At 50.8% G+C, this 26,095-nt stretch overlaps 1 protein-coding gene and 1 long non-coding RNA gene across 3 annotated transcripts; one reads left to right on the plus strand and one right to left on the minus strand.

The window, feature by feature from the left end:
* Positions 1 to 628: 628 nt before the first annotated feature.
* On the minus strand, positions 629 to 15,364 carry LOC307218108. Of its 2 annotated transcripts, none has more exons than XR_013839777.1 (3): positions 15,251 to 15,364; positions 12,198 to 12,247; positions 629 to 1,082 (listed from the first exon to the last, which is right to left on the minus strand). It is a non-coding gene; the product is annotated as an uncharacterized lncRNA (long non-coding RNA). The 2 variants fall into 2 exon arrangements; XR_013839778.1 differs by lacking the exon at positions 629 to 1,082 and adding an exon at positions 2,596 to 2,732.
* On the plus strand, positions 6,896 to 25,724 carry LOC307217634 (protein-glutamine gamma-glutamyltransferase E-like). Its single transcript, XM_079979254.1, has 13 exons — positions 6,896 to 6,944; positions 8,961 to 9,128; positions 9,289 to 9,525; positions 9,935 to 10,053; positions 11,261 to 11,389; positions 11,668 to 11,845; positions 14,548 to 14,683; positions 14,886 to 14,989; positions 21,372 to 21,617; positions 22,239 to 22,541; positions 23,235 to 23,392; positions 23,622 to 23,755; positions 25,451 to 25,724. The coding sequence occupies exons 1-13, from the start codon at positions 6,938 to 6,940 to the stop codon at positions 25,596 to 25,598; spliced, it is 2,067 nt and encodes a 688-aa protein (XP_079835380.1). The 5' UTR covers positions 6,896 to 6,937; the 3' UTR covers positions 25,599 to 25,724.
* Positions 25,725 to 26,095: the final 371 nt, after the last annotated feature.

Raw genomic sequence — 26,095 nt, forward strand, 5'->3', positions numbered from 1 at the left:
GGCAGGAGCAGGGACCGAGCAATGGGAGCTCACCCCGTCGCAGGGATTCGAACCACCGACTTTTTGATCAGCAAGTCCTAGGCTCTGTGGTTTAACCCACAGCGCCACCTGCATCCCTAATATGCACCATTCCCAAAAGAAATGGGTATTTGGGAAAAGGTTTTTAAACATTTTTTTCTATCTCATCATATATCATTATCGTTATATAGCATATATCATTTCCCGATACTTTTAAACTATTTTAAATATCTACCACATGTGGACATCCTTCTTGAATTGTGGTGCCCAGAACTGGACACAGTATTCCAGATGTGGTCAGACCAAGGCAGTTTCAAGTTTTGCACTTATCATTTTTTCTACAAGACATCTGTTATGAAAATTGAAGTTAACTAGTGTGTATGTGTGTAGTTAGCCTTGCCTAGGGCGCAAAATAGCATGGCACGGACATTGTGGCTGCTACACACGGACAACAGGAACCTGTTTTCCCAGACCCTAATTGGCAGGAGATTGCTGAAATCATTTGGGGAACTATGCAATAAGCAACAGTTATGTGTCAATTACACCAAGACCAATTTAAACGTATTTGGCAACTGAGCAGTTAAGCACAAATGGCAATCAAGCAGGCATCTGTTGGAGCAATTTTATAGATTTAATTAACCGGAGATTTCTTTTGCCCAAAATGGTCTTTGGAATGGTTGGAGTTTGGCGCAGTCAGTGTTTGCATTTCCCAGAGTGAAGGGTGGGGATATTGTGGTGCCGCCTCTGATAGTTTTTGAAGCTGAGGTTATTCCTCAGTTGACACGTGGGACAGAAATCTGGGGCATTTCAGAGCCAAGACTGTTGGACGCATCACAAAGATGAGAAGCAAGTAATTTTCTGGCCAGGGGCTCCTCTGTGCCATAGGAAGCCAGCTGCAGTCTCAGGAGCGACCAGCCGTGGGGCAACTTTAGCTATGTGGGTCCAGCCAGCTCTTCAGGGAGAAGATATTGAGAAAGGGATTCGGTCCGGCTGTCCATGAGTTTGTCAGTGACTGGGGATGACTGCAGCAACAGCAGCAAGCCTTTTCTTGCCTTCCTGAAATTCTGGAGAAACAACATTTTCTCACATTTTATTATCCTTGATGAAGCGTTGCTTATCTCAGTTTGAGGCATTGTCCAGTCAGCCTTCAAATGCTCAAGAAAGCCTGGGGTGTTTTACTGTGATTTCAGCTGGTAAATTGGTAGATTATCCTAACTTGTGAACAACTGCACCGTATATTCTAATTGCTGTTGATCTTTAACTCTGAAAGTGTGTCCTAAAACTCTTTCCTATTTTTTTTTTAATTTCAGCAGGGAAACTGAGGCATAAATTGAACTACTAGATAATTCCATTAAAATTTCAACTTACAAACCCATAAAGTGTACATGAATTTGGCACATAATTTAAAACAAGCAGCACCAAGACATGGAATAATGTCCCAATGGAAACTGATTGTCCTCCAAAAGCAGAAAGCGGTCCTGGAGTGCTGATGTCAGCTGGCATCTCTGACATTGTTGAAACTGGGAAACTGAAAAGGAAATTGGTTGGCCAGATGATACAATACAATATTTATTGGTATGAAATTCTCTTCTTCTTGAGAAAGAGAACTTCCTTGACATTTGTCTTCCCTGTAAACGATAATAAACGTTGGGTTGAAAAGTCACAAATCATTAGGGTGTTGCTAAAGCAAAGGGTCTGTTTCTCCACATTACAACTTCCACGTAGACCTGATGCTCCCCTTCAACCCGTGACTGCAGAGTGAAGTGTCATATACACAGGGTTTTGCTTTGGAAACATTTACGTGGCTTGAATTGTCACGTCACATCAGTTATGTTACATTGGCCACAGGCTCTTTGCCAGAAAAGCTTTTCCCCACAGTTTCCAACAAACGTTGCCATATGTTCAGCACTTGCCCATGAAGCATTAGCTCTTTGTCCTTTTGCCACAGATGGTTTTTTTTTAATTGTTCAAGTACTTTTAGAGAAAATATTTCTCCAAGTTACAGGTGAATTATTGAAGTTGCAAAACTGGTCACATCCTTTAAAAACACAATTTCAAAAAAGTGTTTAAATTGCCCATGGAATACCATCGTAGGCACAGCCCAGCCTCACTTGGCTGACACCGGTCTCAGGGCCAGCCTTGCACTGAGCCTGAGGTCTGCTGGATCTTTTGCCACCGGGGCCAAGTGCTCAGCTCCAATGCTAGAAGCTTCAGCAAGAGGAGCACATGGCTGATTTTTTTAAGCACCTCAAAGATTTTGTCTACCTGAGAGTTCTTCTCAGAGCAGAGATTTCTTAGTTTCCCCAGTGGGAAATGAGAACCAGTGTGGTATATTAGTTAGAGTGTCAGACTGGGAGACCAGGGTTTGAATCCCCAGTTGTGACCTTGGGGGCTTCTCAGCCTAAACAACCTCATGGGGTTGCAGGGATTAAATGAGAAGGGGGAGAACCAATACATTTATCACCTTGAGCTTCTTGGAGAAACGAGGTGGGAGAGCAAGACAATGAATAAATGGATGCTGGTCTAGATGAGCCATTGGCCTGATCCAGCAGGTTTGTCTTATGTACTTATACAAGCTTCCATCCCCTGTGATCTCAAGGCAGGAGGGTTTGGTGTGAGATGTTGTCTTCAAAATCATTTCAGAATCCACACATGTTATGTCCTCTGGACCAGACCTTCCTGATGGCAGGCAGCTCAAAAGAGGATGAAATGACCTAGAGTGGAGCAAGACCAGCAGAGGCTCTCAGGTACCCCACATGTGGCCAGCAGCTGGGCTGAAAAAGAGGAAGGGTCAGCCAGAGGCCTGACTGTGGCTCAGCCGAAAGAGAGAGAGATCCGTCCCTCACAAACAGCCACCTTCCGTGAGCAAGCAGAGCTGAAATTTCACCATCATCAGAAATGCTGTTTGTGTGCCCTGCTGCTGCCACTGAGAAAAACTTCCTTCTTCCCCCACCCGCCCTGGCAGCACCCAGGAAAGTCCAGTGGAGTACCTGGGTGCAGCAGGAGCTGCCTCTCCCACCTGCAGGAGCCCCCTAGCTCTGTAGATGGAGAAACTCGATTCAGTTTCCACTGAAAGGGGAAGCAAACCTTGCAAGAATTCAAACACAGCTATCCTTTAAAATTCACCCCCCCCCCAAATTTTGGAATGTAGTTCTCCAGCCAGGTAATGTATACTAAAATGCACATACGGTAATCAAGTGTACATAAAAGTGCATGCATTGGTGAAAACAACATACAAAAATCCATTATTGGGGGGGGGCACTTTGCAAAGAAGTGTCTTATCAGGCAAAATCACCTACAAACATGGGAATATTGGGAGAAAACACACTGAGGGTAAATACTGTTGGACAGTGGAGCAGACTCTCTTGGAAGGTGCTGGGCTCCATCATTGGGGGGTTTTAAGCAGAGACTCAATCACCAACTATCAGGGAGGCTTTAGTTGTGATTCCTGCATTGCAGGGATTTTGTCATGGGCCAGGAATCAGCTTCACCTGTTGAGCAGCAGCCTGAAGGAGCAAAAGGCAGAGTGACGCCACCTGCCACTGATCAGCCTTCTTGCTCCTGATGAGAACCAGCTGGCTCCAGCTTTCTTCAGCAGGGTTTCCAGCCTCAGTCAGTTGCTGGAAACAATATTGGTCGTTCCTGGCCAGACCTTGCTGCTTCTTGCCTCTTGTGACCTTGGACTCTCTGCTTTCTTGACCCCAGACTGTCTGATTACATGAACTGAGATACTTCTGACCTTAGGACTGGACTGAACCTTGCATATAGACTCTGCCTCCAGACAAGTACCCCCTGAGACTCGGCTGGTCGGCTGGCCTCTCCTGCCACTGAGCTCTGCCATGGTTGAGCAGCACGGGACTATGACAGGGTTCGACTAGATGACCCTTGGGACCCCACCCAACTCTATAATTCTGAGAGTCCCTGCTGCTGCTATGACTACTATTAGAACCACTCCAGTCTACTCTCCCTTTAGAGCCAGCGAAGCCCGTGGGCCATCAGAGCTGGGGGCAGCAAGGTTGTGGCTAAGGTGAGTTTTGAACAGGGGGTGGCCAGTCCTGGCCCACACCTTGAACCCGTGGCCAGTTCCTTACAAGGAACAGGATTTCTTTGGGTCAGCTGTTTCGCAATTCAAACGGCAACCACTTGATGGTTAAAGATTTCCTCACATTGGTTAACACACACACAGCCAACCCAATCTGCTCCTGGCCTTATGAGCATCATCCTGGGGGTGCGTGGGCCAGTCAGCCTGTCCACCCCAGCAGGGGCTGAGCAGGAGCCAAGAACTGCGGGGTTGGCACATCCCTTCCCCAGCAGGATTGCCCCAGCAGCTCTTCCTCCCTTGCTCTTGCTCACTTAGGGCCAGATTGCACCAGCATTTCCTCCCCATCCGACTTTCATAACTGTGTCACGCGAGTCACCCTGAAGTGGGGCAATATCTCTGGCCAAAGGGGCAGGAAGGCTCCCAAACTCCCAAGCCCCTTCATTTGGGAGGGAGGTGCCAGGAGGGGGTTTCTGCTGCCCCCCCCACAAGGCAAGAGTAGCTTGGAAAGAAGGAGTTGAGCCCAGGTGGAGGTGGAGGGCCAGAGCAAGCCCAGCCCAGGACCAAGGCCAGTGTCAGGGCAGCCAAGAGTATTGGGGGGGGGGCTCCATCAACAGGTGGGAACAACTGTACCTTCTCCTGGAGCACTGCCAGGGGAGGAGGGTGGCCAGGATATGAGCAAACTCACTACCTCCAATAAGGTCTAGGAGAATCTCTGTTGGGGGACAGAGCACTGAGAGGGTGGCAAAGTCAATCTTTCTCCTCTTACCCCACCCCTAAGCTTGCCAACCTCACTGCCAGTAGCCACAGGCTAGCACATGCCCCCCCACCCCACCCCAGGTGCTCCTTATCCGAGGGCAGTGGAAGATCTGAAGATGTAGGGATTCTGTGGCAGGAATGAGCCTGTCCAGTTAATCTGATGGCAACTGGAGTGTGTGTGTGTGTGTGTGTGTGTGTGTGTGTGTGTGTGTGACACCGTCCCTTGCTTGAGCCCCTCCTTGCCCCTCCCTCCAGGTAAGTGGGTGAGCCACAGTCCTGGGGAGGAGTGATCTTTTCCACACTTTTATCCCTGGCAGTCACTGGTGAACATGCAGAACTAGATGTAACAAGATTCCCTGGACAGGAAAACCATCAGCTCAGGGTGTGGCCCTTCATAATAATCTGCTTGCCGTTGGCCTCTGTTGCCACTCAGTGCTGAGGCAGCCTGAATGGAGCAACATAAAGGAGATTCTGGCTGGATCAGTCACTGAGGTGAGCCGGGAAATGCCAGCATTGCTTCCTCTGCCATGGCCTGGAGGACGGTGGAGCCAACAGCAGAGCCCACCTTTGCTTCTGAGCTCTGTCCTGAGAGAAGGCAGCTCCTGGGCCCCTTGCTCCAGACCCTGCCATGTGCCTCCCCAAGTGAGGCTTTCTCCATGGGCTGCAGTTCCTTGTACAGATGCCCAGTCCACAAATTGGTCAGAGGACTTGCTGTCTTGAGATGTTTGTTGGGCAAAGGGATAGCACCACTGCATCAGAAGGAGAGGAAGAGCAGGGAAGGCTGGCCTGCCATGTGCTCCGGAGTGGCACCAAGGCTCTGCCTTGACTCCCTGTAGAAAGAGAGCTACTTTCCAGTTTCAGTGGGAAGGCCCATTAGCAGGAAGAGGGTTCCCTCTGCTTTTCCTGTGAGTGAAACTGCAACCCTGGAAGAATTGGTAGATGTATCAGCTTGTGACTCAGGGGAGTCACATCCGTCTCATGAGTAGAAATGCATATGGGTAGTTTTTCCTTGCCACACAATCTTTCATGGAGGGTTTTGACACAAGGAAGCTCTTCTTAGTCACTGCCATGACGGTCACTGGGGCCGGATCCTGGAAGCCAGCAGGCCCCATCACAGCTCCCCTGCCTGCTTGGTCCCAGCACTGGCTGAGAGAGCAAGGGGCAAATCCTCAGGAAGAGCCAGCTCTGGAGGTTCCAGCCAGGCTGTTTCATGTGTGGCAGCAAAAATAAGTTGGTGTGTGAATATGCATCAGTTGTTTAAGAAGCCTATTAACATAAGAAGCTTTGAGCCTCTCCTGCATGTGGGTTGCCCAAGAATACTGGAGAGAAGGTGGGAGGGAAAGGGACCCTTTCCGAGGTGCCTTTGGAGGGTCTCCTTCCTTGAGTGCTTTGTTGCCACAGGCCTGTCATCAGTCCTGTGCTGGGATGGGCGTATTGGAGGGAGGAGGTGGTGTGTTCCTGCTTTTGTCAGAAATGGCCTTGACTTCTCTGGTAACAAGTTCAGGGAAGAGTTGACCTGCACACAGGCAGCTGCAGCCATCTGCCACCTCCCACCCAGCAGAACTGCAGCTGGCAAAGTGTCTGACATGCAGGGAGTGCGGGATGCAGCAAGGAATTAGAGTTAAGGAAGGATTGCAGCTTAATGAGGTTGCACCACCGAGCTGTTCCCCAGTGGGAAATGCTGGCTTCATGGCTGCATGAGTTAAGAGATGCCCTAGTTGTAGAGAGGCCCGTGTACCTGCCCCAGAGGGCTGGCCACTTGAGGGCTTTGTGCCAAGGCCTTCCTAGAAAGACTAGGGGAAAGGTTACTGGTGGCTGATTCAGGCCCCTTTCTTCTGACCTGGAAATGACTCCCTGCTGCATGCACCCTTTCTGTCATCAGCCTTCCTGGAGTGAAGAGCCACCCAGAGTCACTCCTGCCTGCCCCTCCCATGGCAGGCGCACTCTGTCAGGGAAGGTTGCAGCACTGTTGGTGTGGCTTGTGAGCCTCGCCCACCTTTGGACGAAAAGGAGGAGTCTCCAGTGTGCTGCATATAAGGCGCTTCCAAGCCCCTTGAGAGACTCATCCTATCCCTGGGAGCTTCTCTAGAGGACCCAAAGAGCAGCAGAACAAGAGAGAGGATGGCTGGTGAGTACAAGCTGCCCTGGGCAAGGCCCCAGTATGGGCTGCCTGCAGGGCTGGGCAGGTGCGAATAAGGAAGGCTTGGCCAGCATTTCATGGACCTGTTGGGCATGCCAGCAAATCAAGGCTTTGGCTTTGCCTTTGCCCTCTCTAATAGAATACAAGTCAGCTGGGTTCTCCTGCCTCTACCTCTGCAGGGGGAGCCTTTGCATCTCTCTGGTGGGCTGGCCTTCCTCTAGCCATGCACCCCACCTTGCTCGGACAGACCCAGCACACCTGCCTCCCTGCCCAGAGGGGCTAGGCACAGCCCTGCCCATTTCCCCCAGCCCTGTTGCTGCTGGGAGCACAGCCTGGAGGGGCTGGTGAGGGTGGTCTGCTTTCTAGAGTGGATAAAGACCTGTAGGGCTCATCCTGGGCCGGCAGCAAAGCAGAGCCAGCTCATCAAGGACATGGATGGGAAAGGGGACCATCCTGGGCAGGGCAGGGCTGGAGCAGAGAGGCTGATCGCCTGACGGGGGTAAAGTTAACCTCTATCCTGACCCCAAGGAATATGCATATACCACTATATCACAAAAATAACCCGTGCTTACAACATCTATATGCAGTTAAAAGCACATTAAAATCTAAACACAGGAATCCTCCACTAACTACAGTATTATGGTGTCTGTTCCAACCTTTGGAACTCCCTCTCTAGTGATCGCTCGGTCCGTAGAGTATGAGGCTCTTACTCTCAGGGTCATGGGTTCAGCCCCACCTCGGGCAACAGATTCCTGCAATGCAGAGGATAGACTAGATGACCCCGGGGTGCCTTCCAACTCTACTGTTCTATGAGCCTTTGAAAGGTGGTGTCTTAATTGTCTGCATGAGCTGGGCAGCGCGGAAAAGTTTTCAGCAGGCGTCCATTGGACTTCCAGTGACAGCGCGTTCCGCAAGGCGGGGCCGGCTCTCTCCGAGGAGCCTCGCCAGCTCGGGGGACCAACGAGGCTCCGGCAGTTCCGTTATGGGGCGCCCGCCGCCAAACAGCAGCTTCCCAAAGGCAAATCTTTAGTCCTGGGCTGGGACCTGGGGCTGCCCTCTCCCCACCGGGACACGCTCCGCGCGCTGTCCGCCCCGTTTGAAGAGCCGTAATTACAGCGAGAGGCGGGGGCAGGGCAAGCCGGTGCTTGCGGAAGGCGGCTGGGCTCTGGGCTTCGGGGCCCAGCTCCCTCGGTCCGCAGCCCAGCCCAAGCGCTCCGCACCCCGGGCCACGGAGCGGCGGGGCCTGGAGTCTTCCCAGGGCGATGCAGGACGCACGAGGGACGGTTGCACAGAGAGAGCGCGCGCGCGCAGGCTTGGCCGCATCCAGAATGTGGCCGGGCGGCCATGGCGAGAGTCTGGGCGAGTGCCCCCCTCCCCTCCTTCCCTGATGAACTGCTTGCCCGCCCGGTCCCGTCCCAGGCGCTAAGAGAGGTCGCTCCGGAGCTGCCCAGCAAGTGCTGAGCCCTCAGATTCGTGAGTGGTTTTTGCTTAGTCACAATCCATCCCTTGACTAAATACGTTGGCACCGGGGACGACGGTTTCTGTTCTGTATACGCAACCCAACACGCGTGAATCCGCAGAAAGCGACTGAGCTCAGCTGGCGCCAGGCCGGGACAGGTGGGCTGGTGCCCTTGCGCTGCCCTGCTCCGCAGCGGCTGCTCTTGCCGAAGTGCCGCAGCGCCACGTGGAGGGTCTGCCCTGCCCACAACTCCGCAGCTGCCACAGATCTCCTCCTCCTCCTCCCCCCCCTCGCACGGGAGATCTACAGCATTTGCATTGGTGTCAAATGCGATGAAGTCGAGCATCAAGAGCTGCGTTTCTCCAGCCGGTCTGAGGGAAAGAGGCGCTAGGAAAGGCGGTCCCTTGGCTCTTGGTCTTCAGGGAAAGGAGCGCCCTGTGGCTGAAGGGTGCCTTCTGGGTCGCTGCGAGGGCATGACCTGTTTCGGAAAGGTGCAGGCGAGCCTCTCTGCCTCAACCTTCGTGCTCTTGTCCCCGTTTCTGCAGCTGTGCCGAAGATTGACTGGAAGCGGAAAGCCAATGGCAGCGCGCACCACACCGAGCAGTACCCCGGCACCGAGCTGGTGGTGCGACGGGCACAACTTTTCTATATCTCTCTGGCCTTCGGCGGAGCAGCGCCAGCTCCAGGCAGCCTCACGTTCACCGTCGAAACAGGTAAGCCGCCACCGAATTGCAGAGTCCAGCTGGGTGACTCCTGGGCTCTCCATGTCGAGGGGGCCACTTGGCGTAAAGGCCCCCACCCGGAGGGCGGGCGGGCTGCCCAAGATGTGACCTCCCCTATGCCCAAAGCTCACCGCCTTCCTCCTGCTGCCAGGATCGACCTCTGCCCTGCACGAGAAGACCCGCGTGGCTCTCGGCATCTCCAGCGCCGCACCCAGCGGCGGCTCCTGGGGCGCCGTCCAGGACTCTCCGGCGGCTTCGGGCTCCCTGAACATCGCCATTTCCAGCCCTGCCAGTGCCGCCATCGGGCGCTACCGGCTGGGGATCAAAACGAGCGCCGGCGCCTCCCACCTCGGCACCTTCGTGCTGCTCTTTAACCCCTGGGCGACAGGTATGTAGTTATTGATTAAATCTGTATGCCGCCCTCCATCCGTAGAGCTCAAGGTGGTTAACAACATAAAAATATAAGAAACACGAAATACTTAATAAAAACAAGAGCGAAAACAAACCCCAAACACAGCCCCCCCCCCAGCGACTGATGCCCCCGACCCCACCGCACCGTCCCCTCCCCGACGCCTGCCCCCTCGGCCCCCGGGACCCGAGACTCCTCCTCCTCCTCCTCCTCCTGGCTAGGTGCTTCCAGCTGCACGAAGCGGCCTCAGGGTGGCTCAGGAGTGGCGCCGGGGGGCTTCGTGCCCCCAAGGCGCACAGGGACAGGACGGGCCACCTGCAGCTACAGGGAGGAGGGCTGGGGGCGTCCCAAGGAGGTACTCAGCACCGGCCGGTTCTTTCGCTTGCAGGAGACGACGTCTTCATGGGCAACGACGCGGAGCGCAAGGAATACGTCCTCTCCGAGTTCGGCGTCGTCTTCGTGGGCAGCGCGAACCGCATCTCCAGCTTCGGGTGGAACTTTGGCCAGGTAGGGGGAAGCCTTTGGGCGGGGCTGGAGACCGGGGTGGGGAGTCCGGCTTAGGAGAGACGCTACCGGCCCAGTCCAGAAACGCCCAGAGCAACTGGAGCTCAGCTACGCGCGCGCGCGCGCCCCCTCCAAATCCCGGTTCCCCCCCAAAGAAGAGAGAGAAAATGGGTCCTGGGTGTGAAACCAAAGGACCTTTCCAGCTCCTCCTCAATTCCAGGTGTGGATGGCAATGCCTCCTGTCTCCTCACTTCCTAGGCTGGCGGGACGGTCCCTGGGGGTCTTCGGGTTGCCATATTTGGAAGAGCAAAAAACAGGACACATTTGACGACTTCGGCTTTTAGCTATGGATCACCATGATAGGGCTGCTATACGTCTCGGTTTTCCCCCAGACACGTCCGTGAATCGCACAGTCAAAACGGCGTCTGGGAGGATTTTTCGCCAAATTGGCGAAATGTCCAGAAAACTCCGGAAGTATGGCAACTTTGGGCACTTTTTGAGGAAAATTATGTAAAAATCCCCCCAAAGACCCCAAACTTAGTTTTTTGGGGGGAGATGATGGCTCTACCCGGGAAGTGGGGGGGGGGGAGAGGGAGAAGGAGGAGCCCCTGGCCTGGGTCGTCTTAACAAGCTGAACCTTCTCTGGGACAGTCTGGGTGACTCCCAAGCCTCTGCCCAAGGGAGGGGAGAGGGGCAGGAAACCTTGGGAGCCACTGTGGGGCCCCTCTCGCCCCCCCAGGCCCTGTGAGAGATTAGCAGCCAAACCTCACAAGCACATATTTATATTAATTATTTATGTTATTAAGTTTGTATATCAGCCTTCTTCCAAAGATCACAGTTCACAACAGAAAAATACAGAAAAATACAAAATGAAAACACAAAATAAGTAAGAAAATCAAAAGCAAAACAAGCCAGTAATTCCCCCAACACATGAGAAGGCGCTAAATCCACAGAACTGTATTGATGAGAGGCCGACTCAGACCATAGAAATGCAATTGGTAGAGAGGGCTCTGTGTGACATCATTTCCCCTCCTCTCCTGCAGAGGAAGGAACAAATAGTACCTCCTGGTCCTCTCTCTCTTCCTTCAACCAGTTCATCATTGGAGTCGCTCAAAACGCAGGGGGAGCTCCAGGTTATTATGTGTGTAGCACTGGGGGATGCTGCCACAGGATGAAGAACCATTTCATTTGTCTTCCTCTCTGTGTTCAGTTTCAAGACGGCATTTTGGACATCTGCCTTGCCATCCTAGACCGGAGCTTGAGCTACCGCAAGGACCCAACTGCTGACGTGCGCAGACGAAATGACCCCAAATACGTTGGGCGGGTGCTCAGCGCCATGGTAAGGAAAGCCCAGCATGAGCCAGCCTCCCCCCCACCCCACGAATAGGAGCGAGTGTCCCCGAGAGGAGCCACGAGGGGGCTCTCACCTGCCTGCCTACAATTTTATGATTCTATTAACTTTGCAAAAGGATGTGGAGGTGGGATCATGGGTGGAAAGGGGAAGGCAGGCGGGCAGCCCACTACTCCCTTCCTGCTGCTCCCTGGTCCAATCCAGCCTGTGCAAAAAAGGGGGAGCAGCTCATTGGCCTCTCTCGACTCCCCCCTCCCCCGCTGCAGGTCAACAGCAATGATGACAAAGGAGTCCTGCAAGGAAACTGGAGTGGGAATTACAGTGGTGGGGAGAGTCCAAGCAGCTGGAATGGAAGCGTGGACATCTTGAGAAAATGGAAGGACTCGGGATTTAGACCTGTCCTGTATGGGCAGTGCTGGGTCTTTGCTGGAGTGCTGACTACAGGTAGGTCTGCCTGAAACACTGGCATGCACCACCAAGCCGCTGGGGTGAGGAATTAGCTCAAGCACCAGCTGTGGGTTTTCATGGCAGGCTCTGCTGCCTCTGGTCAGCAGCCAAACCACAGGTGGCAGACCTGCAGCAAGCATTTAGTCTGGACAAAACGGATGGCTGAGTGCAAAGGGTGCCAATGCCTTTTGCTGCAAGCAGCTTCTCTGCTGCTGCTGCCCCCACCACCCCCAGAACATTCAGAGTCTCCAGGGAACCATTGCTGGATGGATTTTGTGGGAAGGATAGGATATATGATTTCCCCCTTTCTCCCTCTTAATAAAAGAATCACATGTAGAATAGTACTTACATAAAGTCTTGCACTTGATTCCAGCAGTTACAAACAGGCAAATTCTGCTTCTAGATTACAATACATAGTTGAGGTCAAAAATGGGATCTCCACTGGAGCAGAGACCAGACACATCCATCTGCCTCAGAAGCATGGCGGAAAAGATAATGAGTTCTGAAGCAGGAGGAAGTAGAAAAAATTAAATCCCTTTGTCTTTTTCCTGCTAGAGAACTCAAGGGAATTTGCAGCACTGTGGTTGTTAGTCTCTAGAATTAAGGGTAAAGGTAAAGGGACCCCTGATCATTAGGTCCAGTCGTGGACGACTCTGGGGTTGCAGTGCTCATCTCGCTTTATTGGCCAAGGGAGCCAGCGTACAGCTTCCGGGTCATGTGGCCAGCATGACTAAGCCGCTTCACCACCACCTTCAGATCAGCAAGCCCTAGGCTCTGTGGTTTAACCCACAGCACCACCCGTGTCCCTAGTCTCTAGAGTTACTCAACCTCAATAATGCATTGTTATTTTGACTACAAACCCCCACAACCAAGGGGTCACAGAAAATTCTCTAGAATATTCCAAGGGGATATTCTAAGCATATTCCAAGGGGGTCACAGGTGAAAATCACATAAATGGGGGGGGGGCATAGCACGAGGCTAGGGGGCCACAGAGGGAAGTGAGAAGGGAAGAAAAATAGGCACATATAAAATCCTGATTAGCTAGCTATGCGCTTGGTCAATGGCAAGTGGGTAAGGGGGAGGCCCACCAGGGCCTAGCACTCCTTTTTGCCACATGTGTTTACTTGGCGCAGTCCTGGGTTGTTTCTGATAGGAGAGGGCGATTGCTGATGCTCCTATTTTGACCAGTAGAGCTACCGATCCAGAACCCCCAGGTCAGGTGGGGTGGCAATGGGTAGGGCTGGGCGAACCAGAGCTGCTTGTAGCTGCCACCAGTGCTGGGCCCAGTGGCAGCCTGGGCCTGACTCTGCAAGGCACAGGGTCCAATCCACCCAGCACTGGATCAGGTAGATCAGGGTCTTCAGATGTTGCTGAGGGGCACAAGGCCTGTTGGCAGCATCTGCTCAGCTTTGCAAGGCGCAAGGGGAAACCCACCCCAGCGCCTAGCTGAATGGGGTCGTTTGGTGCAGCTGACTTGCATCTAGCAAAGAACTGTCTACTCAGAAGAAAGCTGCACTGAGTTCAGTGGGCCTTACTCTCAGGTAAGGGGGGCGCTATAATGTTTTATATAGGCAGCCAGGGCTCCTCCGGATGACAGTATCTTTTTGCACCCGGTCAGTGAGGACCACTTGCTTTTTAAATTTCTCCCATACATGCAGAACTCCCTGTGTGCCTTTTGGACTGTATCTGTAGGTATCCCCCTCTGTGTCAAATAACTGAGGTCAAACAAGTGTTTACTTTTTATAAGGAGGTTCTGGACTCTCCTTCCTTGGAGGTTTCTAAGCAGAGGTTGGGTGGCCGTCTGTCAGGGATGCTTGAGCTGAGATTCCTGCATTGCAGGGGGCTGGACTAGAAAGATGATCCTTGGGGTCCCTTCCAGCTCCATGATTCTATGCTTTTCCTATCATTTGATGTAATTGTGGCAAGTGAAATGTCCAGTCCAGGGGTCACAATCACACACAGGCCTAGGAGCGGGACAGAAGGATGTGCTGCACCAGTAAATCCGGAAGTGAGGAGAAGGAGCCATAGCTGGATCCAGAGAGCCCTTTGCTCCACGGCTCCCCTTCCTCCTCATGGCTCAGAGCGACCTGCACTTGTGCTTCTGGCCTGAGCTTTGATTCAGACTTGTGGCCCTTTCTGCCTGGGATCCTGGGCACGGAACTGGGCTGGGTGTGTTTGTGTTGTGACTGGGGAGAAAAGCGTCACCCTCTCTGGATCTGCGAACTCCCCTGGTGGGGCTCTTTCCGGCCTGGTGGTCTCGGTAGTCTGATACGCTCTGCTGGGTCCCCCTGGCATTTTCAGATGTGTGAGGAGGCAGAAAAAGTGCTGGCCCTGACAAAGAGGGCAATGGGGCATGAGGCAGCCATCTAGCTAGTGATGAAGTTTCAACTTTGCACCTGCCTCTCGCGCCCAGCACCTTAGACCAGTCCTCGTCACAGGAGACTCCTGAGTGGGAATGGCAGCCACTGCTCTACTTCCTTCCAGTGACCGCTCCCCTTTCCATGCTTGCTCTTGTGCCAGCCCACAGGGGAAGGGGGTTGGTCAATGGCAACGTCTCCCAAGGAGTGCTCACAGGCCACAGAGCCAAGAGCACCTGCCTGAGAAGTTGATGTTTCAACCAAGAGTATTCTGCAGCCATTGCCTCTGCCCCTGAGGAACAGCCTCACAAAGTTCGTATTCTCTCTCTCATTCCCTCTCAGTCCTCCGATGCCTGGGAATTGCAGCACGCATGATCTCCAATTTCAATTCTGCCCACGACACTGACAGAAGCTTGACTGTGGACGAGTACTATGACAGCTCTGGGAACCCCCTGAACATTGCCTCCGACAGTGTCTGGTAACTCAGCCTGACTCTTCCCCCACCTCACCAGCATCAGTCGCATTTCTGCACAGAGAGGCAGGGCCCTGGGTGGGTGAAAGGGATCTTTTGGTCCTTTCCTTGCCTCCCTTGGCAGGAGAAAGTTGCCGTGGTGGAAGCCACAATCTACCCTCATCTCACTGCAAACCTTCACATCAAACTTGTTTATTCTCTGGCCCAGGAACTTCCATGTCTGGAATGAAGGTTGGTTTGTCCGGCCGGACCTTGGCTCCCAGTTCAATGGGTGGCAAATTCTGGATGCAACTCCCCAGGAGAGGAGCACAGGTGAGGACGGGGGCGGGGGGGCTGATTTGTGCTTTGCCTTCTTGCCACACTGTTCCCCATGGCAGAAATGCCCAGGTTTAGCGAGGGGCTAAGTGGCGGGCAGCAGAATCAAAGAACTGTAGTGTTGGAAGCGACCCAAAGGCTCTGTGTTGTTCCAGTTCAATTCACTATTTGGGACCAATTCTGATCTGCTAAATCTCCAGCTCTGTCCCCTCCCCCTTGACTATAATGGGAAATCTAAAATCAGCAATAATTCCCCACCTGCATTTTTGCAGAGGCGGATGACATTTGCAGGCAAAGGATCTCCTCCAGAGTGGAATCCAAAGCCTGCCAAGCTTCAGGCGGATTCGTCCAGGGGAGTTTCATCCAAGGGACCTGTGGGAATGTTCAGGGTGGCAGGAGAGGATATATTTTTTATTAATATTCTTCCTAACATGCGCTAGCAAGTTCCTTATGTAGCAGAGTTACGTTCCCCTTCTCATGCACAGTAGAAACTGGTTGCAGGCTCGTTAGAACCTCTTAAGGTAAAGGTAAAGGTACCCCTGCCCGTACGGGCCAGTCTTGACAGACTCTAGGGTTGTGCGCTCATCTCGCTTAAGAGGCCGGGAGCCAGCGCTGTCCGCAGACACTTCCGGGTCACGTGGCCAGCGTGACAAGCTGCATCTGGCAAGCCAGCGCAGCACACGGAAACGCCGTTTACCTTCCCGCTGGTAAGCGGTCCCTATTTATCTACTTGCACCCGGGAGTGCTTTCGAACTGCTAGGTTGGCAGGTGCTGGGACCGAGCGACGGGAGCGCACCCCGCCGTGGGGATTCGAACCGCCGACCTTTCGATCAGCAAGTCCTAGGCACTGAGGCTTTTACCCACAGCGCCACCCGCGTCCCTCTTACTATTATGCAATTCATTCTGCCTCATAATGTTCCTGGTAAGATCCCCTTTTACATCCCTCTTAAAAGAATAAAGACACTACAATCCTCTTCATAGTCAACAAAAAGTAAGTTTACTCTCTTTTGGGCAGTGCACAGTATCAGTCCCGAAGGCTTAAAGACTTAAACTTACAAATAGCAACATGTGGATTTACCCCATATCCCTGTGCTGCTGGTTGGCTGAAAGCCAACAGAGCAGTCATAGTTGGAAGCAGACAAAAGGAGAAGGAAAAAAAGGGAGGGAGTGCTGCATGACTCGTCCTTTTGTTTTTTTGAATTTTGTTTTTTAAAAAATAATGTTTATTAAAGTTTTGAAAGTTACAGAAAAAAAAGAATTAAACATAACAAAACCATACAATACAATACAAAGACAAAAATACTACATATACATAACAAAAATAAAACAAAAACAATTAAAAAAAACACATCCAATACTTTCAATGTTACTAACTTTCTTTTACTTGTTTCAGCGACCTCCTCACACCTCCCTTTTTTTGTATTCCACTTAATTGTTTAATTGTTTCAGCAAATAATTGTTTAATTGTTTCAGCAAATAATTGTTTAATTGTTTCAGCAAATCCTTTCCATCTTCCTCAATTTTCTGTCCTATCATTTAACTTGACAAATTCTAACATTATTTTTTCCTTTAATCCATTTACAATCTATTGTACTTAATTCTTTATAACGTTTCTGCTAAAGCCATGTAACTTCATTTCAACATCTTTCTAACATTCCTTAATTTTACAATATTTCTGTAGATAATCTTTAAATTTCTTCCAATCTTCTTCCACCATCTCTTCTCCCTGGTCTCGGATTCTGCCAGTCATTTCCGCCAATTCCATGTAGTCCATCAACTTCAACTGCCACTCTTCCTGGGTGGGTAAATCTTGAGTCTTCCAATACTTTGCGATGAGTATTCTTGCTGCTGTTGTTGCATACATAAAAAATGTTCTCTCCTTCTTTGGCACCAATTGGCCGACCATGCCCAGGAGAAAGGCCTCTGGTTTCTTCAGGAAGGTATATTTAAATACCTTTTTCATTTCATTATAAATCATCTCCCAGAATGTCTTAATCCTTCGGCATGTCCACCAAAGGTGAAAGAATGTACCTTCAGTCTCATTACATTTCCAACATTTGTTTTTGGGCAAATGATAAATTTTTGCAAGCTTGACTGGTGTCATGTACCACCTGTAAATCATTTTCATTAAATTCTCTCTTAGGGCATTACATGCCGTAAATTTCATACCTGTGGTCCATAACTGTTCCCAGTCAGCCATCATAATGTTATGTCCAACATCTTGTGCCCATTTAATCATAGCAGATTTCACCATTTCATCCTGAGTGTTCCATTTCAACAGCAAGTTATACATTCTTGACAAGTTCTTAGTTTTGGGATCTAACAATTCTGTTTCCAATTTTGATTTTTCCACCTGGAAGCCCAGTTTTTTATCTGTGTTATATACCTCCATTATTTGGTAGTAATGGAGCCAATCTCGCACTCTATTTTTTAATTTTTCATAACTCTGCAATTTTATTCTGTCTCCATCTTTTTCCAAAATTTCCCAATATTTCAGCCATTTGGCCTCCATATTGAGTTTTTTCTGAGCCTTCACTTCCATTGGTGACAACCATCTTGGGGTTTTACTTTCTAACAGATCCTTGTATCTCATCCAAACATTAAACAGTGCTTTTCTAACAATATGGTTTTTAAACGCTTTGTGTGCTTTCACCTTGTCGTACGACAGATATGCATGCCAACCAAATACATTGTTAAAACCTTCCAGATCCAGCACATCAGTGTTTTCAAGAAGCAGCCATTCTTTCAGCCAGCAAAATGCAGCTGATTCATAATAAAGCTTAAGGTCTGGCAGGGCAAATCCACCTCTTTCTTTAGCATCAGTTAATATCTTAAATTTTATTCGAGGCTTCTTGCCCTGCCAGACAAATCTAGAAATATCTCTCTGCCACCTCTTGAAACAGTCCATTTTGTCTAGAATTTGCAATGTTTGAAACAAAAACAGCATCCTTGGCAATACATTCATTTTTATCACTGCAATTCGGCCTAACAATGATAACTTCAAATTTGACCATATTTCTAAATCCTTTTTCACTTCAATCCAACATTTTTCATAGTTATCCTTAAATAGATTCACATTCTTAGCAGTCATGTTTACCCCTAAGTATTTCACTTTCTTAACCAATGTTAATCCTGTCTCCTTCTGAAACTTATCTCTCTCAATCACAGTTAGATTTTTCTCTAAAACCTTAGTTTTCGTCTTGTTCAACTTAAAACCTGCTACCTGACCAAATTCTTGGATCAATTCCAATACCCTTTTAGTACTAGATTCTGGCTCCTGTAAAGTCAATACCAAATCATCAGTAAAGGCTTTCAGTTTGTACTGTTTAGCTCCCACTTGTATACCTTTAACCAATTGGTCCTTTCTAATCATATTTAGCAGAACCTCCAGGACCGATATAAAAAGTAATGGAGAGATTGGGCAACCTTGTCGTGTCCCTTTCTCAATCTTGAACTCTTCTGTCACTACATTGTTCACAATTAATTTTGCCTTTTGTTCTGAATAAATTGCACCTATAGCATTTTCAAAACCTTGACCTACCCCCATCCCCTGTAACTTCTTCTTCATAAAACTCCAAGAAATATTGTCAAAGGCTTTCTCCTCGTCTACAAATATCAGAACTGCTTTAGTATTAATATTCACGTAATTTTTATAAAATATTAATTATGCTCCTCGTGTTGTCAGACAAATGTCTGCCCGGGAGAAAGCCCGCTTGATCTTTATGAATTTCTTCTACAAGCACCTTTTAAATCTCCTAGCCAAAATATCTGCAAAAATTTCTACAAAATATCTACAAAATATGCAAAAATTTCTACAAAATATCTACAAAATATGCAAAAATTTCTACAAAATATCTACAAAAATTTTGTAATCCACATTAAGCAGCGATATGGGGCAGTAATTCTTAAGTTGTGTCTTTTCAGTCTCTGTTTTCGGTGTAAGTGTGATGTAAGCTTCCTTCCACGACTCTGGTGCTCTTTTCCCTTCCAATATTTCATTGCAGATGTCCTTCAATGGTTGTATTAGCCATTCTTTCAAGGATCTGTAGTATCTTGAAGTCAAACCATCCGGTCCTGGAGATTTACCCAATTGCATGTTCTGTATGGCCCCTTCCACTTCCTGATCCGTTATTTTATAATTCAACATTAACTTGTTTTCCTGAGAGATTTTCTGTAGTCCATTTATTTTCAGAAATCGATCACTGTCCATTTCTTTCTGCTTCTCTTGTGTGTATAGTTGTTTAAAGTACCTCTGGAAGCACTTTCTGATCTCAACTGGGTTCTGTATATTCTTTCCTTCCACTTCCAAATTCGTAATAGTGTTAAGTTTTTGTCTTTTTTTAAATTGCCAAGCCAACAATTTTTCACACTTATTTGCCGATTCAAATGTCTTTTGTCTCATTTGTTTGATCTTCCATTCTATTTCCTGATTCATCATTTTCATATATTGTACTTGATATAACTTTATCTCTTTCAGGATCTCCTGTGATTTTGGTTTTGCTTTCAGTTTCTTCTCTCCTTCCTTTATTTTCTCCAGGATTTTATCTTGTTTTTCATTCAGGGTTCTCTTCTTAATTGCATTCTGTTGTATCAGAAATCCTCATGACTCGTCCTTTTGTTACCTGGACAGGTGAGGTCATGCCCACCTCTGGTCACATGCAAGAGGAAGGATGCTCCAGGCCAGGAGGAACAGGAAGTTTCAACTGGCTGGACCAAACATTCCCTTGCATGTCCACTCTAGCATTACAAGGAATGTTGTACATCCCACAAGACCTTTAAGGGTTATTTTTCTCATGGGAGCAAAAGAAGGTTGCTTGTTTATTTTGTGGCAGAATTGGAATAAGAGGCATCCCCTCCTGAGAGGAGGATGTCTCTGTGAAGGGCAGTGGTCCCTCCTCAGGGGCTGCCGTTGGCATTCGGGGCAGGTGGGGAGAAGCCCCCTTGCCTCTCCCAGTCTTATGTGGGCAACTGAGAACCTGAGACTGGGAGCCGCCCTTGGCTAAGAAACCTGCCAAAGTTCAGACAAAGAGGTCCAGGGGCTCTCGTTTTAGGGAAGCTTACCTTTGTTGTCTAAAAAGGGGGGGGGGGAGTCACAATTTTTCTTCCCCCAGTGTTTCTGGAAGAGTCAGTGCTATAGGAACAGTGATTCTCAAGGTTTCCCACCAGCTATTCTCTTTTTAAATATAATTTTGTATCATTCACTATTAAATGTTGATAGTTTTGTTTTACATGTACCGATTTTAGGGAGCCTGGCAAGGGGGTGAACAAAACCTTTTGCTGCAATGTCATCCTGGTGGGGGATTTGTGGGAGCAGTCAATGTCAGAAGGAAAATGAATGAAAAATGGAATTAATTTTTAAAGAAATTTAAGCAGGGGGACCTTTTGCCCATCATATTACGAAACCTGCTGGAGTGCCGTGTACAATAATATGTATTTTTTGAAAGGAAAGATTTTGTGGGGGGGCAGAACACCAAGGTTGATTGTAGGGACCAACCAGCAGCAACATTTGGAATTTGCACCAGCTGCCATTCTGCTATGGGGCCAAGTTCAAGGCCTTGGTACTTACATATATGGTCCCTATACAGCTTGGGACCAGGTTCCTTGCAAGAGAGACCATCTTATCCCTTTGCTGTCCACAGGGCCGGATTTAGGTTTGATGAGGCCCTAAGTTACAGAAGGGAATGGGGCCCTTTATATGTCCAGCTGTCCTTTGTCAACAACAAATTGTCCATTCACATCAAAATAATTTTGAATTACCAATATACATAAAATTGATTAATTTTAATAGGTCCATACACAACACAAAACACTGTTGCTGTATGTAGGTTTTATTTTATTTGTTTTTTGTCTTATATTTTGGAAATGTACATCCAGGTTGTTTTTTTCCTTTTGATTTTTTTTTGGGGGGGCCCAAGCTATGTAAATCTGGCACTGGCTGCCCAGCAGGTGGCTGCAGCTGGCAGGAGGTTCCTCCTGCAAGTTAAAAAAAATCTCCCCTGCCTCTCTCTCTGCCCCTTCTCTCACTCCCAAACTCACAATGCCTACAACAACAATGGCTCTCACCAAAAGCAACTGACCTGTAAAGAAGAGGGCTTTGAGTGTGGCTGCCCTTCTTCTGTGGAGCAGCATCCCTGTTGAAATAAGACAGGCAGCCGTCATCTGCACTTTCTGGAAGCAGCTGAAGACATTTTTGTTCTGACGGGCTTTCCCAGCTGACTTAGTGGGTCTTTGCTATGAAAGTTTATTTTGTATGCTTTTGATTTTGTTTTAAGTGTATCTGCTAGCTGGGGTTTTGTTTGCCCCCTCCCAAACGGTTTTCTTGCATGTGGCCTTGAGGCGCAGAATGCCCACTGGTTCGCCTTCCCTTTCCTTCCTGCAGGCATCTTCCAGTGCGGTCCAGCTTCGCTGGCGGCCATCAAGGAAGGAGACGTCGACCTGAACTACGACTGCCCCTTCGTCTATGCGGAGGTCAATGCCGACCGCGTCACCTGGACGTATGACACGAACACGGGAAAGAAAACAAAGGTCTACTCTGAGACCAAGACGATTGGCCAGAACACAAGCACCAAGGCCGTGGGCAGCTATGCCCGCCAGGATGTCACCAACAATTATAAATACCCAGAAGGTAAGGCATGCAAATTGAGACAGAAACTGGAAATGTTGAGGGATCTGGATTATTGCCAAGGAAATGAGCACTTACCCAAGTTGTGAGGACAAGACTGGCCCATCAGGAGAGCAAAGCAGAGGGAGGCTCACATGGGTGTAGCCAGTATTTTTGTTGGGGGCAGAACCTCAGTTAAATATTTTTATGAATTTACTTGATGGGGGGGGAGCTGCTCCCCCTTAGCTACACCCATGGAGGCTTAGGTGTTTCTCAGAGCATTTCCCAGAAGCTACTTTGGGCGCCCTGTCAGCTGATTGGCCAGGGCAGGGAGGGTGGAACATGGGTGGCATTGCCCACCAATGAGTGGGAGGGAGGGCAGGCAAAAATGTTCAGTCCATGCCCCACACCCAAACCAGGCCTGAGCAAAGAGCCCCATGGCCTGCCTGCCAGCCCTCATGACCCCAGCCCTCCTGTGCCACCAGGCCTTGCACTGCTAGGATGGCTGCGAGGCTGAGGCCCCAAGAGCCCCTGGCCTGGCGAAGGAGAGGGAAGGTGCCCTTCATGCAACTGCGGGTCCCTATGGCTCCTGCACTGGGGCCTAACAGCCCTGCTGGGCTTTGCCACCTGCTGTTTCTCTTCCAGGCTCAGAGAAGGAAAGAGCCGTCTTCAAAAAGGCCAGCGAGAAGCTGAACCTGAACACGTTCAATGCCATATCTGCCAAGGGTCCGGATGCTGTGAACCCAAACCTCTCAGGGACTCTGAAGCCCAAGAGCCCTGAACCAAAGGTTGGTCAGGATGTTGACTTGGTCTTCACCCTGAAGAACCTTGCCTCCGAGGCCAGGAGCCTGACGGCCAAGATGACCGCCTGGTCCATCGTCTACAATGGGAAGCCCATCCATGAAGTCTGGAAGGACTCTCTCGCAGTGACTCTGGGCCCGCAAGAAGGTAAGCCTTTTGTGGGCTCCCCACAGCAAGGGGGCAGCCTCCAATGCCCCCTCTTCCTCCTCCTTTGCCCACAAGCCACAGTCGGGCCTTCCAGAGAAGCCCCACTCAGGTGGGGGTGGTGGCAGAGGCACCTCTCATAGGTCTCCCTCATGGCTTGCTGGGGTGGGGGATGGCGAGTTCCAGTGACCTCCTCAGATCTTGGGGTGCAAGGAACTCCCACTGCTGGTGTGTGCTGACCTCTGTGCTTGGCCTACCCCTTTTTCCACTTGCTCTACCCCAAGAGATGGGGGGCTCCTTTTTTTGCACCCATGGGCAATGTTGGGGGGCAAGGGACACGGAAGAGGGGGGGTCATTGCTCCCCATATCTGCCCCCAGCTAGCCAAGTTCCTGCCTTGGCAGCCCCTGACTGTTCTCCACCAAGGGCTATGGGACTCACCTTCCCCTGAAGAAAGGGCAACGCTTTGGGGTTCTGCCTGGCACCCGAGGGGGATTTTGAGCACCGCAAGAGGTTCCTCTGCATCGGCCGCTGAGCCACAAGGTGTTGCAACTATGATGCAGTGCATGTGCATGAGGTAGGGTGCCAAAGTAGGTCTTCCACGGGTGCTGCTGAACTTTGGAAAACCAAAGTCTGCCCCTGCCGGCTTGCTTGACCCACATCTCATGGAAGGCCCTTTGGTTACTTGTCACTTTCAGAGAAAAAGTTTCCTCTCAAGATCTCATACGCTGAGTACCAGCAACACCTGACGCCAGACAACATGATTCGAGCCACAGCCTTGTGCCAGCTCTCAGAGGGAACCGAAGCCGTGGTGGAAGGAGACATCACGCTGAGCAACCCCTCTGTCACCTTGAAAGTAAGCCTTTCTCAGCCGTCTCTGTGCCCAGGAGAGGCTCCTGAGTGCCTCTTTACCTTGATGCTCACAGAATTGCCTCTCCAGTTTCTCTCTCTGCTTGCTGGGCGGTGCATGGACCTCCCAGGCATGCTTTTGGAGGCCTGTGCCCTCCTGGCTGTGCCCCCTGGCCTGCCCCCTGGGAGGCCGGGGGAGTGGCCATCCTACTCAATGGGGGCTTTTCTCTGGGCAGGTGCTGGGACAGGCGAAAGTGGACCAGCCGCTGAAGGTGGAGGTGGTCTTCACCAACCCTCTCAATGAAGAAGTGAAGGACTGTGTGCTGCAGGCAGAGGGCAGTGACTTGCTGGCAGAGAAGCTCAAGCTGGAGTAAGTGCCTGGGACATCCAGACAGGCGGGGTGCCCAGTCCCCTCCCCAGGACTGGGGGTGGCTGCTGGGGTGCTCCCTTGTGGTGCTCCCACCTCCCAGTTCCTCAGCTGCACTTCCAGAGCAGGCAAAGTCGGGGCTCCAGTCTCCCGGGGGGGGGGGTCTGGAAAGGGGTGCCCAGAAGGGACTCCCGTGTCTCCCTGGCCATGTGGGGCTTCCTTTGCTCACTACCCAAAAGAGTCACAGCCCACTTTTCTATCACCTTCCAAGGCAACTTTTCTACATGCACCAGGAATTGTCAGTGACAGAGGCTGGGGCCCCTTTTGCCTCAGAGGTGTCTTTTAATAGTTGAGAAATTGCTTCAGGGAATCGCGAGTGTGTGTGTGTGTGTGTGTGTGTGAGAGAGAGAGAGAGAGAGAGAGAGAGAGAGAGAGCGCTGTGCACAGGCAGCCTCTGCTGCAGACATGGGTTTCAGCCACCCTTTAGAAATCTTTGCCCCCAGGACCCCACTGCTCAAACTGCTCATTTGTACCCCCCCCCCGGCTTGCCAACCACCCCAGGCAGTACTTAGCACTGGTGCTGTCACTCACCCCACCTGGTGGCAGCTGTGTGGGGCTGGGGCTGGGTGTCCCCATTGCCTTTCAACACTCCAGCCAGGAACTGGCAAAGGCAGAGTTGGGCTGCTGTTTCTTTGGCACATCCAAAGTCAGGAGGAGGCTGGGCAGCCAATGGGGACAAACTACTCTGAGGAAGAAAAGTGATCTTAGAAGAAAGACTTCAAGGAGGACCCTTCTAGAGAGGAATTGGGACACTGGGTCCCTGCTTCCTAATGAGCAAACTTGGATGGGATGTGGAAGTATTTTGTGGGGAGAGGGACCCGTGCTCCAAACTGAAGGTCCCACAAGCCACTTGTGTGCTCAGCTGGGCCCAGGCTGGTTCCCCACCTGGCTGGCGTGGATGTGGGAGCTCATGGCTACCTTCAGCCTGAGCTGCTTAACTGGGGAACATTTAGTTTGACCCTCAAATCAGAAGAAGGATAAATCCCCCCCCCCAATACCCTTCCTGCCATCTGTTGCCGCTGCCACAAGGTGATGGGGCGAGGGAGGGGCCGTCCAGAGCTGCTCTTCCTAGGGTGGACTGAGAGGGAGGTGAGCGGTAATGGGAGTTTGCTCAGCACCCACTGCCCGCCCCCCAAGTGGGTCCATCATGCTCAGCCTAGGGCTGCCACCCATCGTTTCTCCAGGCTCAGAGTCCCCCCACTGGCTGCACCTCAGGCTGGTACCTTCTGGTCCACCTGAATGATCATGGCATGTCCAACCTGGACCCCGTTAGCCCCAACCCCCCTGCTCTGGTCCCTTTGGCAGCTGCCCTCCCAGCCGTGGCTCCTTCTGCAGGGGGAGCACCTGCTTCTGCCACTGCTCCCCCCCCCCCAACTAAGAGTTATTATGCTTGATCTAATTAGTAGTGAAAAGCAAATGAAGCAGCAGCCTGGCCTGTGCATGGGAACCCAGCAGCGAGAGGGAGACCCCGCCTGGTGGGCAGGGCCTGGGAGAGCCTCTGGCTTGGCGGCTGCTGCTGCTGCTGCAGGAGCTAGCCCTGGAGTCCTGAAGGGCAGAGGAGGGCCAGGCAGCCCCATGCCAGGCCCACAGCTCCTCCTGAGCATCAGCTGACTGGCTCCTTTTGCTCCTTGTTTGCAGCGCGCCACCCCTGCAGGCCAAGCAGAGCACCCGCCTTGAGTTCGAGGTCAAGCCCAGCAAGAGTGGGACGAAGCAGCTGTTGGTTAATTTCTCCTGTGACAAATTTCAAGACATCAAAGCATTTGAGCCCATTAATGTCTCTGCCTGAGCATGACTAGCCATGTGGCAGCCTGCCAGGAGAATGGAGCCAAGCGGTGGAATGGGGAGCCTGAGCACAGCGGGGCCTCAGCCCCATTGTTTTCATGTGCATTTTAATACAAGTTTTCGTCTTATATCTCCACTGTGTGACGTCCTCTTCTTCTGGCTGGTGCGTGCCTTTGAGAACCCCCCAAAACCCGACACATTAGCTGTGAGACCTTAACCCCTTTGGTCTCTCCCAACTCTGTGGCTCTCTGATTCTATGACATTTTGACTCTTGGGACACCACGGCCTGCCGACCCAGCGGACAGAAACAGGAGATGAAAAGCAGCCCCCATGCAATCAACAGGACTCGGGGGGGGGGATTCCAGCCTCTATGCAGGAAGGGGGCGCTGGAACCTGGCAAGGAAAGTCCCCTGTGGGGCAGCGAAGCCCTGCCAGGGACCATCATGGTTGGAGCAGTAGCGGCCATTCCTTCACCAACCATCCATCTCCTTCATGTGTGTG

Source organism: Podarcis cretensis, assembly GCF_951804945.1.
Source record: "Podarcis cretensis genome assembly, chromosome: 6".
Classification (NCBI taxonomy): Eukaryota; Metazoa; Chordata; class Lepidosauria; order Squamata; family Lacertidae; genus Podarcis; species Podarcis cretensis.

Bases quoted from the DNA above. Each gene is read 5' to 3' on its own strand.
- LOC307217634 (XM_079979254.1), top strand. The intron at 11,390-11,667 runs GTAAGGAAAGCC...CCCCCGCTGCAG, and splicing joins GGCGGGTGCTCAGCGCCATG to GTCAACAGCAATGATGACAA. The intron at 23,756-25,450 runs GTAAGTGCCTGG...CCTTGTTTGCAG, and splicing joins GCAGAGAAGCTCAAGCTGGA to CGCGCCACCCCTGCAGGCCA.